The sequence below is a fragment of the Schistocerca piceifrons genome, chromosome 6 (assembly GCF_021461385.2).
Source record: "Schistocerca piceifrons isolate TAMUIC-IGC-003096 chromosome 6, iqSchPice1.1, whole genome shotgun sequence".
NCBI lineage: Eukaryota > Metazoa > Arthropoda > Insecta > Orthoptera > Acrididae > Schistocerca > Schistocerca piceifrons.
Genome location: NC_060143.1, coordinates 592,534,781 through 592,548,217, shown reverse-complemented (window position 1 = coordinate 592,548,217; position 13,437 = coordinate 592,534,781). Strand labels below are relative to the sequence as shown.

Here is a 13,437-nt window from a genome sequence, read left to right as displayed (position 1 = left end):
GTATCGTATGGAGTTTACACTTCTCTTAGGTGCAGAACATAAATAGCTCAGTCACTGCAGGGTTAGAGGATGTGAGAGGGGGAATGTTTTATTGTTTGTCTTCCAGTACTGACAACTCATAAGCATTCACAACATGTACCAATCAGCTGCTATGATATGATTTTGACAGTGAAGTAATATGGATTTGTTTGCATTGTATTGATGATCTCATATTCAGATTTGGTACTTACTTGTAGGAGTGATACAAAATGAAATGAAGGCTGTCGTAATGCAATGGAATGAGTTGAAGAAAAATGACATTCAAAATGTGTAGTAAATATTTGTGATTGTGTCTCAATTGCATAATGCATTTAAATGTAAGTAAATTTACTGTTTTTCATTCATCATTCACTCACACAGCAACACAACATTTTCCAGGCTGTTACAGTGTGACATCTTCAGGGAGGCAGCAGTTCGAAACAGAAAAGTCGACATGTAGTTCTCCGAATGGTGCCAACTTTTAATGATCAGTACTTGTGGAGCAGCAGGCAGCGTATTGTGCACTTGCTATAGCTAGCCTGTTGTTGGCTCATAACATGTTAATTTATATATTTTTCTAATTAATAATAAGATGGGTACATATTCAGCCTGAGGTGCCACCACAAAAGTGGCTGCAGAGGCTCTTGAGCAGGAAAGTTTGATATCCACTCATCTACAGAGATGAATGTATGCAAAACACTTATGCAACTCAAGTGCGTAGGATGCATACTACATAGAACTAACAGAAAAGAGGGAAATTATACAAAGAAGGGCAGCACAAGTGGCCACTTAAGAGAGTCCCAGAAGTGCTGAAAAACCTGAACTGACAGATGATTGATGATAGATATCAGGTTTACAATGTTTCAATAACCAGTCTAGATGAGGAATTTAGGAATAGATTGTAGCTCCATGAGCCATTACATCTCAAATCAACACATTTCAAATAAAATTTTACCTCACCGTTTTAGATGTTCCTAAGATTTGGTGTACTCATATTGGACGCTGAGACTAAGAAAAATACCATATTTCCAATTTTTTTTATCTCAAACTGTTTCTGAAATACGGCTGTGCAAAATTTTGCAAAACTGTCCAAAAAAGGGTCAACGACCTTTTTAAAAATCATTCTAGGAGCTGTCCTAATTGAGCTAGAGAGCTCAGAAAGGTGTCGTTTTGCTACATTTTTTATGCTCTTTCCAGTGATATACAACACAGCATAGGTTCTAATTAAGAAACTTTTTAAAAATATGAATTGGAATTTTGATCTAAATTTTTCTCCCAAAAAGTACATAATTTAAAATTTTCAAAGTATTTTCATAAATGCTTGGCCCTATTAGAAACCACATGCCAAATATAAAAAATTTAATGTTAAGGGGTTCGTTTAAAAAAATATATTCCTGATGGTTGTTCTTCACTAGTATTCCCATTTTGACATAATTCACCTTTAACAAATAGAAATTTACACAGAAAGATAACAAAAAATATCAGAAATATAGAATATCATTGTTGTGAAACAAAACCAAGCAGCATAGTCTATAATTAAGTTCAGTTGATTGCTTAATTTAATTCTGTACGATTTAATCTAAAAGCTTGGTAAATTGGTAAAACAAAAATATTGAATATGGGACTTACAACTACAAATTTATATAAGGTATGAAAAAAGTGTAAGTGTTGATATATAATGTTTCTGGTCCAAAGATGTTAATCGAAACATACACTCCATTTCCACAGACTTGAGCCAGTGTATGCTTGCTGTCGATACAATCATTCAGTGTCTAGAGCCTTTACTTAGAGGATGTGTTCTGCATTGTTTTCTTCTTAGGTGGAAAATTATACTTTAAAATGTTCCTAATCCATTATAGTGCACTATGTTATTAGAATAAAGTGGTTATTATCCCTACATTGACGTTTGAAAAGGCCATACCGCAACCAGGGGCGGATCCGGGGGGGGGGGGGGGGGGGGGGGGGGGGGGGGGGCAATTGCCCCCCACCCGGTGCTTGACCGATCTTCTTTTCTGACTGCTTTAGGGGCTGATTACGTCGTCCTGTCTAGTATGTTTTATTTGAAGTCGAAGATGTAAACAATGGCACGCAGTTTGATGTAACAATTCAAAAAGGTACCTTGAAGCCTCTTACATTTAGCGAATAAACTACAGAAGAAACAACTATACTTGCGAATAAAATGATAATATTCGCTGAGGTATGAGCGATATGTGTCCCTTTTTAGCACTTTCCCTGCAGTGCGTATGTAAGATTTTGTTTCTAGTGGCAATTTGCAAAGATATGGTGTTCATGATCAGGCAATGAGCACTGAAGGAGTACTTGAAAATATTCTCATTAGTTGCAAATAGTTTTATTTATGCTTTTGCGTTTTTATTTTATTTCCTTTTTTTTTTTTTTTTTTTTTTTTTTTTTTTTTACAAGAAGAAAGATAGAAATTTCTTATTATTAATATTTACATTCATGAGGAAAAACAGCTTATTATAAGCATAAAATGAAGTAATTAACAATATAAGATGATTTCCTGAACACAGTCAAATATCTTATTATAACTTTTCGCAGTCGTATCATCATTGCTGCGTATAAACACATGTGCGAATTCAATGGCAACATTCTGTCAAATGAAAGATATTGGTGAACTAATTTCGAAGATTTAAGAATGGCAACAAATGAACATTAGCATTTTTATAGATTATTTTACATTAGCAGACAAACACTGAGTTTTTCAAGCGCACGTGTCGTATTTGAAGAATATTTTTTAGGTAATGCAGTAAGTTATTTCATTAAACTCACTTAATACATAGCGATACACAATTAAACTAAAAACGGAATTTTTTTTTATATATATATATATATATATAAAAAAAACAAAGATTAGGTGACTTACCGAACGAAAGCGCTGGCAGGTCGATAGACACACAAACATACACACAAAATTCTAGCTTTCGCAACCAACGGTTGCCTCATCAGGAAAGAGGGAAGGAGAGGGAAAGATGAAAGGATGTGGGTTTTAAGGGAGAGGGTAAGGAGTCATTCCAATCCCGGGAGCAGAAACACTTACCTTAGGGGGAAAAAAGGACAGGTATACACTCGCACACACACACATATCCATCCACACGCACAGACACAAGCAGACATATTTAAAGACAAAAAGTTTGGGCAGAGATGTCAGTCGAGGTGGAAGTGTAGAGGCAAAGAAGTTGTTGAAAGACAGGTGAGGTATGAGTGGCGGCAACTTGAAATTAGCGGAGATTGAGGCCTGGCGGATAACGAGAAGAGAGGATATACTGAAGGGCAAGTTCCCATCTCCGGAGTTCGGATAGGTTGGTGTTGGTGGGAAGTATCTAGATAACCCGGACGGTGTAACACTGTGCCAAGATGTGCTGGCTGTGCACCAAGGCATGTTTAGCCACAGGGTGATCCTTATTACCAACAAACACTGTCTGCCTGTGTCCATTCATGCAAATGGACAGTTTGTTGCTGGTCATTCCCACATAGAATGCATCACAGTGTAGGCAGGTCAGTTGGTAAATCACGTGGGTGCTTTCACACGTGGCTCTGCCTTTGATCGTGTACACCTTCTGGGTTACAGGATTGGAGTAGGTGGTGGTGGGAGGGTGCATGGGACAGGTTTTGCACCGGGGGCGGTTACAAGGATAGGAGCCAGAGGGTAGGGAAGGTGGTTTGGGGATTTCATAGGGATGAACTAACAGGTTACGAAGGTTAGGTGGATGGCGGAAAGACACTCTTGGCGGAGTGGGGAGGATTTCATGAAGGATGGATCTCATTTCAGGGCAGGATTTGAGGAAGTCGTATCCCTGCTGGAGAGCCACATTCAGAGTCTGGTCCAGTCCCGGAAAGTATCCTGTCACAAGTGGGGCACTTTTGTGGTTCTTCTGTGGGGGATTCTGGGTTTGAGGGGATGAGGAAGTGGCTCTGGTTATTTGCTTCTGCACCAGGTCGGGAGGGTAGTTGCGGGATGCGAAAGCTGTTGTCAGGTTGTTGGTGTAATGATTCAGGGATTCCGGACTGGAGCAGATTCGTTTGCCACGAGGACCTAGGCTGTAGGGAAGGGACCGTTTGATGTGGAGTGGGTGGCAGCTGTCGTAATGGAGGTACTGTTGCTTGTTGGTGGGTTTGATGTGGACGGACGTGTGAAGTTGGCCATTGGACAGGTGGAGGTCAACGTCAAGGAAAGTGGCATGGGATTTGGAGTAGGACCAGGTGAATCTGATGGAACCAAAGGAGTTGAGGTTGGAGAGGAAATTCTGGAGTTCTTCTTCACTGTGAGTCCAGATCATGAAGATGTCATCAATAAATCTGTACCAAACTTTGGGTTGGCAGACCTGGGTAACCAAGAAGGCTTCCTTTAAGCGACCCATGAATAGGTTGGCGTACGAGGGGGCCATCCTGGTACCCATGGCTGTTCCCTTTAATTGTTGGTATGTCTGGCCTTCAAAAGTGAAGAAGTTGTGGGTCAGGATGAAGCTGGCTAAGGTAATGAGGAAAGAGGTTTTAGGTAGGGTGGCAGGTGGTCAGCGTGAAAGGAAATGCTCCATCGCAGCGAGGCCCTGGACGTGCGGAATATTTGTGTATAAGGAAGTGGCATCCATGGTTACAAGGATGGTTTCCGGGGGTAACAGATTGGGTAAGGATTCCAGGCTTCAAGAAAGTGGTTGGTGTCTTTGATGAAGGATGGGAGACTGCTTGTAATGGGTTGAAGGTGTTGATCTACGTAAGCAGAGATACGTTCTGTGGGGGCTTGGTAACCAGCTACAATGGGGCGGCCGGGATGATTGGGTTTGTGGATTTTAGGAAGAAGGTGTACACGATCAAAGGCAGAGCCATGTGTGAAAGCACCCACGTGATTTACCAACTGACCTGCCTACACTGTGATGCATTCTATGTGGGAATGACCAGCAACAAACTGTCCATTTGCATGAATGGACACAGGCAGACAGTGTTTGTTGGTAATGAGGATCACACTGTGGCTAAACATGCCTTGGTGCACAGCCAGCACATCTTGACACAGTGTTACACCATCCGGGTTATCTGGATACTTCCCACCAACACCAACCTATCCGAACTCCGGAGATGGGAACTTGCCCTTCAGTATATCCTCTCTTCTCGTTATGCGCCAGGTGTCAATCTCCGCTAATTTCAAGTTGCCGCCACTCATACCTCACCTGTCTTTCAACAACTTCTTTGCATCTACACTTCCACCTCGACTGACATCTCTGCCCAAACTCTTTGTCTTTAAATATGTCTGCTTGTGTCTGTATGTGTGGATGGATATGTGTGTGTGTGTGTGCGAGTGTATACCTGTCCTTTTTTCCCCCTAAGGTAAGTCTTTCCGCTCCCGGGATGGGAATGACTCCTTACCCTCTCCCTTAAAACCCACATCCTTTCATCTTTCCCTCTCCTTCCCTCTTTCCTGATGAGGCAACCGTTGGTTGCGAAAGCTAGAATTTTGTGTGTATGTTTGTGTTTGTTTGTGTGTCTGTCGACCTGCCAGCACTTTCATTTGATAAGTCACATCATCTTTGTTTATATATATATATATGGTTATAATAGAGGGAAACATTCCACGTAGGAAAAATATATCTAAAAACAAAGATGATGTGACTTACCAAATGAAAGTGCTGGCAGGTCGACAGACACACAAACAAACACAAACATACACACAAAATTCAAGGTTTCGCAACAAACTGTTGCCTCATCACGAAAGAGGGAAGTATGTCTGCTTGTGTCTGTATATGTGTGGATGGATATGTGTGTGAGTGTATACCCGTCCTTTTTTCCCCCTAAGTTAAGTTTTTCCGCTCCCGGGATTGGAATGACTCTTTACCCTCTCCCTTAAAACCCACATCCTTTCGTCTTTCCCTCTCCTTCCCTCTTTCCTGATGAGGCAACAGTTTTTTGCGAAAGCTTGAATGTTGTGTGTATGTTTGTGTTTGTTTGTGTGTCTGTCGACCTGCCAGAACTTTCATTTGGTAAGTCACATCATCTTTGTTTTTAGATATATATTTCCTACGTGCAATGTTTCCCTCTATTATTATATCTGTGTGTGTGTGTGTGTGTGTGTGTGTGTGTGTGTGTGCGTGTGTGTTGTGTGCGCGCGTGCGTGCGTGCGCGCGCTTATAGAGTATTAATGGTTTTATTTGGAATTAATTTTTTGGAAGGCAGGTTTTATAGATAGTTATTTAAAACTGTTAGTACCTATTGTGTTACATTTAGCTACATATATAGATATCTACAGTTCAAAAACAAGCATGTATTTGATAGTTCTGGTCTAAGCATCATGGACCAGAACTATTACATCAATAAGTACATTTTCTTCATACCTTATTTAAATTTGTAGTTATCGGTCCCATGTTCAGTATTTTTGTTCTCCAGTTAGTAGGCTATTAGTTTCAATTGTGAGGCTATTAATGAAAAACAAGGTAAAGAATATTTTTTTTTCACAATGAACCCATCATCATCCCATATTTGTATTTTGCCACGTATTGCAGAACTAAGTATTTGTGGAAATTTTTTGAAAATTTTCAATTGTGTACTTTCTGGAAAAAATTAAATCAGAAATTCAGCTTGTATTTTTTAATCTTAATTGGAACCTATTATGTGTTGTATATCACTGGAAAGAGCATAAAAAATGATGCAGAATGATACCTTTCCCAGACCACTATGTCAATTAGGACAGCTCCTATAGTGATTTTAAAATAGTGTGTTCACTTTTTTTTAGCCAGTTTTTGAAAATTTTACACAGCTGTATTGCAAAAACTGTATGAGATTTTAAAAAAAAATGGAAATGGGGTAGTTTTCTTAGTCTCAGCTACCACCAAATTTTAGCAGAATAAAAAATGGTGAGATAAATTTGGTATTTTTATTTCACATGGAATGCACGACCTCCATCCCCCTCCCCATGTACTGCTCCTGTAGCCAACTTGGAAGTTTAGATTACACTAATCTCAGTATGTCCAGAAGCAATTTGACAGTCTGTATACCCACTCCCCACGTGCAAATGGAATGTGAAGAAGCCCCAATTTGTGGTACTGTGGGAAGCGCTATCTGCAGTGCACTGCACAGTAGTTTGCAGAGTATGGATGTAGGTGTTGGTGAAATTAATTGTTGAACTGTAAATTTTTTGTACTGCACAGACATCCAGGGATTGCAGGATCGTCCTGGCCTTCAGGATGTCAAATACAGGTGACAGGTGACCACAGAGAACAGCAAACGCCAGGTCCGTGACGATGGCAAGGCCAGAGAATGCTCTCATACGATAAACAGCTTTATTGATTGCTCATTCTACACACGAGTCAGCCAGTGCCAGCAGTCGGGAAGTCCCATAGCAGTTGAATGCAACATTGCCTACGTCTGCTGGCAGACTGCGACATCGGCAGTGCCTGTGGTAGCTGGCTGGAGTGGTCTCACAGAATTGATGGTGAAAGCTCAGACCGGTGCTGAAAGGCAGTCAGTCACATGTACTGCCGGTCAGCCAAAACGCAGCTGGGACATCTAGAGATGGCGGAGTACCACTGATCAGCTGACGTGGACTGGCTTCCTGGAGTTGGACCCCATTCAATGCCCAAAAGCGTAGAGAAAATCAGAGCTATCAGGCCTCGAATCTAGTAGCCGGAGCAATCAGAGAATGTCGGCTCTGAGGGTGCACAGGTGCTGCAGCCAGAGTCAAAGACAGTATCAAAGTCGAGATGCAGCACAACATCGTCGGTGATTGTGACAAAATCCTGGTCTGGTGTCAGGACAGAATGGCCCTCGTGCCTGTTGATAAGAGATGTATCTGTGGTGAAGATACCAGTGATTGTGATCTTCAGCTGTGCAGAGGGCAAAGTAATACTCATCCAGATGACATTACTGTGACAGAAAATCCCCGCTCAGTTTCATGTAAAACTGCAAAGTGCTGCCCTAGGCACCATATTTGGAGCAGACCAGTCTATTGTAAGGCAACCTGTAGAGTGCTGAATGCTGACGTAGCAGTACTCTAGTGTCTGCCAACAGATTTTTTGTAACTGGCAGCGTACTCACAGCCCATTCGAGTCAGTGGCACAACAATACTTGACATGTGCGTCTGAAGGAGTAGACATTGTTGCCAATCCAAACCTGTACAAAATAAGAAACTTACTGGCAGATTAAAACTGTGTGCCAGATCGAGACTTGAACTCGGGACCTTTGCCTTTCGCGGGCAAATGCTCTACCGACTGAACTACCCAAGCACGACTTACGCCCCGTCCTCACAGCTTGGGTAGCTCAGTTGGTACAGCACTTGCTCGCGAAAGGCAAAGGTGCCGAGTTCGAGTCTCAGTCCGGCATACAGTTTTAATCTGCCAGTAAGTTTCATGTCAGCGCACATTCCGCTGCAGAGTGAAAATCTCATTCTGGAAACATCCCCTAGGCTGTGGCTAAGCCATGTCTCTGCAATATCCTTTCTTTCAGGAGTGCTAGTCCTGCACGGTTCGCGGGAGAGCTTCTGTAAAGTTTGGAAGGTGAGGACGGGGCATGAGTCGTGCTTGGGTAGCTCAGATGGTAGAGCACTTGCCCACAAAAGGCAAAGGTCCCGAGTTCGAGTCTCGGTCCAGCACACAGTTTTAATCTGCCAGTAAGTTTCGTATCGGCGCACACTCCGCTGCAGAGTGAAAATCTCATTCTGTACAAAATACTTCAAAATTTATTCACTGGCTGTGAATTCCATAACATCGGCCATATTTTGTTATAGGTCTACTACTCAATAGTGACATATGAAAATTTGTGCTGGACTGTGCTCGGAAGTACATTGTACAGCTTTGAATTGTCAGTAATGTCTGTCGTTTCAGACGTACAAGTAAGTATTGCGAGCTTAGGCAGGCACATGGCAATCACAACATTGGTCTTGATCCCTCTTTGTCTCATTGTCACTGTTGCAGGTATCCAAGTAGTGTTGCGAGCATTAGGTGATGAATTTAGGGGACTAAGATGTAGGATGTAGACAGTGTCAGGTATGGTGGCTTGGGTCAATCCAGGGGGCATGCAAGGACAGCTGAAGTGGTTAAAGAGACCGCTCTCGATAAGCAGGAAATCTGGGTTTGAGTTCCGGTCCGGCAGAAATTTTCATATGTCACTGTGGGTAGTACAGTTGTACCTAATACAACTGTTAACAAGGAATTCACAGCCAATGAAGAAATTTCAAAATACTTTCGTGAGTTGACACGGGAGACATTTAGCAGCAGATAATTTCACGAATGGCATCGTATTACAAATACTCACAAGTAAAGATTGTGTGTGAATCTTTCTTTTTCTGAGTAGGAAGATGGTAATGGTGATAAATACATGAGATATTGGAAACGGCATGAGAAGCATATGATAGTTCGTGACAAATTAAAGCTGTGTGCTAGACCAGGATTCAAAACTGGAACCTCATGCTTTGTGGACAGTGCTGCATTGTTCATGAAAAGTAAGATTGGGCGTAGCATACAGCTTTAATCTGCCAGAAAATCTCAAAAGAACATACATTCGACTGCAACATAGAACTTAATTGTAAGAGGTAGTCTACTTTAGGTGAACTTATTTATTGGGGTTGAGATTAATGTTATTAATACACTGCAAAGACATGAAAAAGAAAACGGATGGTGTTATTTCATGCCAGTTTTCCATTGTATGACACTGAAAAGTTTGTGAAATAAGAAAGGAAACAATAAAAATCTGTAGCAAGCTCCTTAAAGAACATAAAATGAACACAGAAGGTGCTACGACTGGGAACGTATTTGATTGAAATGGGATTCCTCAGTGAATTTCACTGCCAAAATGTTTCCTGGCTGGAGTAAGATTCTCACAGAATAGAAAACTCTCTGAAATCGTGCACGAAGATGGTACTGTTTCTCAGGTTTTGGAAGGAGACAACAATTTGTAATCCTGAGACTTCAAGAAACATATACACTGTGTCAATCTGTGAGCGTCCATAATATTCACTGTACTCTTCCTTTCTAGTGAGAATAAATGTTCTACCTATTCATTTTTTGTTATGTTTCTCTGGCTCTCTTGCTTGTATTGTGGGAGATATCTGCCACAACTAATACAAGTTTCTGTGCAAGCAGTATTTAAAAAAAGAAGAATATAATGCGGTTTTTAAGAAAAAAAAGAGTCGTTTAACAGAGCTCGGCCACTGCACAATCTAATCGACAGTCTGTTTTGTGCAGGAACGCGAGATCGTGGCACAGCGTCCAGATATTATCGAGCGTGAAGTGGTGGGGAAGCCCTTACAGCCGCCGCAGCTGAGCGCCCCGTCCTCCGCACCCGCTCCCGCTCCCCAGCCCACGTCAGCGTCGGTCGGGCCCAACGACCCTGACCTGCCCGAGCACTACGATCTAGAGAATGCGAGTTCCATCGCACCGTCCGATATAGACATAGTGTACCACTACAAAGGGTACCGTGAAGGTGGAAATGTCAGAAAATATCGGGCCACACCTCCTCATCTTCCACCACCGACCGTTGGTAAGAATGTGCAACTGAATACATTTTTTAATGAATACATTACTTAACAGATATAATAAGTGACTAGAAGGCTCAGAAAATAAGTCAGAAAATTTTCGTGCATATATGAACTGGTGTTTGTATCTTTTTCCATGCATTTATATTTTTGTTATCCTGCTGCTATCAATTTCAGCACAAGGTTCTGACTCATCTAGCTGCTGTTATGTATTTCCGTGCTTTTCTGCTTTTTCAGTGACAAGAAACCTGCTGCCAGTTAACAGTGAGCAGTGAACTAAATAACAATAGTTTGTACCACATTTTAACATTTATTCTAGCCACAGGAGCCTCATACCATTTTTACTATTGTACTAAATAATTCTACTCCGAGCTGCAAGTTGTCGATTGTCTCTTGCTAACAAATCTCCTCACACTTTTGACAATCTTACATTTGAACTTCAGTTTTTCTTGATTACAAATATGAGTGTGATTTCATAAAGTATGATTTCACAGTAGTTAAAAACTCCTAGCTGCTATAAAGAACTGAGATTAATGATAAATTGTATGTATGTGATGCACTTTTACTAGCAAAAGTACATCAGTAAAGCCGTAAAATTTTGTTAACACCATTGACCTTTCATAGATCCACAGTTAGTGCTATAATATAACTTCGTCATCAGCTATTTTGTGTAATATGTGCTAGTAACAGTAACTTTTCTGGAGACGTGTAGTGTTAGCACATCTCGAGTAGAGAAGTAGCTCGATTTTCGAGAATAATGATGCCAGTTCCTGTGAGACGAGACGGGTGGATTTACAAAGCAGCAGTTCTGTCTGCCACAGGGGTGGGCTACCACCACAAGCACTCTGCCAGTGGGAGCGCGGCGGCGCAGCAGCAGCAGCACCGGCACTCGCCCCGTGGCGGTTTTGCACCACCGCAGAGGGATTCCCCGCGCCAGGCGGCTCCCCCACCCCCAGCTGACAGTTCACCTGGTGCGCCAGGGCCAGGGCCGGGCTCCGTGGCGGCTGGCTCGGGAGCAGGTAAGCTGTAGTGTCTTTTTTTCTTTTTTGCTGTGGCTGATTTTTTTTTTCTTATTTTTTTGCCCAAAAAGAGCAAATGGGTAACTGCTTAAGTATGTGCATGGGCACTGTAATCTTCCACCACCTCTCGCTACATTTCAGTGGTTATTAGTGGTCGCAGATTTAATTGAGGCACTCGGATGTCATTTGATTGGATGTGAAGGACTCACATTTGAGGGAACATTAAGACCTGTGACGGTGTGCCCAGTACCGATCCAGTGGCCCTGTTTTAATTTTTGTGCAGCTCGATTACACTGCACTTTTTAAGTTGGGATTGACAGGGTTAATATTCAGTTATTTTGACAAACAACACTTGTACTAACTGTTTATTAATCCACATTTCGACCTGACAGTACTTCAGTCCTCACTTACCTTCACAATGCTATTTCACCATAACAAATTTCCCAATGAATATCAGCATAAAACGCAGCATGTCATTCTCAATGGAGAGAAGTCTTCCGAAGTAAGAGTGATTTCAGGTGTGCCGCAGGGAAGTGTCGTAGGACCGTTGCTATTCACAATATACGTAAATGACCTTGTGGATGACATTGGAAGTTCACTGTGGCTTTTTGCGGATGATGCTGTGGTATATCGAGAGGTTGTAACATTGGAAAATTGTACTGAAATGCAGGAGGATCTGCAGCGAATTGACACATGGTGCAGGGAGTGGCGACTGAATCTCAATGTAGACAAGTGTAATGTGCTGTGAATACATAGAAAGATAGATCCCTTATCATTTAGCTACAATATAGCAGGTCAGCAACTGGAAGCAGTTAATTCCATAAATTATCTGGGAGTACGCATTATGAGTGATTTAAAATGGAATGATCATATAAAATTGATCGTTGGTAAAGCAGATGCCAGACTGAGATTCATTGGAATAATCCTAAGGAAATGCAATCCGAAAACAGAGGAAGTAGGTTACAGTACGCTTGTTCGCCCACTGCTTGAATACTGCTCAGCAGTGTGGAATCTGTACCAGATAGGGTTGATAGAAGAGATAGAGAAGATCCAACGGAGAGCAGCGCACTTCGTTACAGGATCATTTAGTAATCGTGGAAGTGTTACGGAGGTGATAGATAAACTCCAGTGGAAGACTCTGCAGGAGAGACGCTCAGTAGCTCGGTACGGGCTTTTGTTAAAGTTTCGAGAACATCCCTTCACCGAAGAGTCAAGCAGTATATTGCTTCCTCCAACGTATATCTCGCGAAGAGGCCATGATGATAAAATCAGAGAGATTAGAGCTCACACAGAAGCATACCGACAATCCTTCTTTCCACGAACAATACGAGACTGGAATAGAAGGGAGAACCGATAGAGGTACTCAAGGTACCCTCCGCCACACACCGTCAGGTGGCTTGCGGAGTATGAATGTAGATGTAGATGTAGATATCACTAGAGTTTTGATGAAATCCCATATAAGACAATTATTGTCTCACATCATGCATGTGTGACTGTTAATCTTGAAACACCTGAGCCACTTAAATTTCAAACACATCTTCTTTATCGACTTCTTATTTTGTTATTGCTATCTTTCCTCTGAATTCTATAATTAGTATTTTTTCATAATACTTCCTCCCACCAACATTTATCTCACTTTTAATGTACACAAGTCTTAAAAATAACCCAATTCCCTTCAAGATTTTGCCTACATCCGTTCGTGATGCACCTAGTGGCTTACTCTTTCACACTCAACTCCTAATTATCTCAGATGATTTATATTGTTACTGCTTTAAATATTTTATGTAATGATGTGCCAGTATATGGAGAATTATTTGGCTGAAATTACGAGGCGTGTTTTTTAAGTAAGTATCATTTTGAAATTAAAAAAAGACGTGCTAAGATATCACAAGAATTTTATTTGTACATGAAAGCCTGTACCTTAAT

The 13,437-nt window shown here is 41.5% G+C and overlaps 1 protein-coding gene across 1 annotated transcript in view; it reads left to right on the top strand.

The window, feature by feature from the left end:
- Positions 1-13,437, top strand: part of LOC124803478 (cadherin-related tumor suppressor) — a 491,307-nt gene that overhangs the window by 448,401 nt on the left and 29,469 nt on the right. The window contains exons 31-32 of the mRNA XM_047264670.1: positions 10,203-10,497; positions 11,299-11,511. Coding sequence (XP_047120626.1) covers positions 10,203-10,497; positions 11,299-11,511 — 508 coding nt within the window. The remainder of the gene's footprint in view (positions 1-10,202; positions 10,498-11,298; positions 11,512-13,437) is intronic.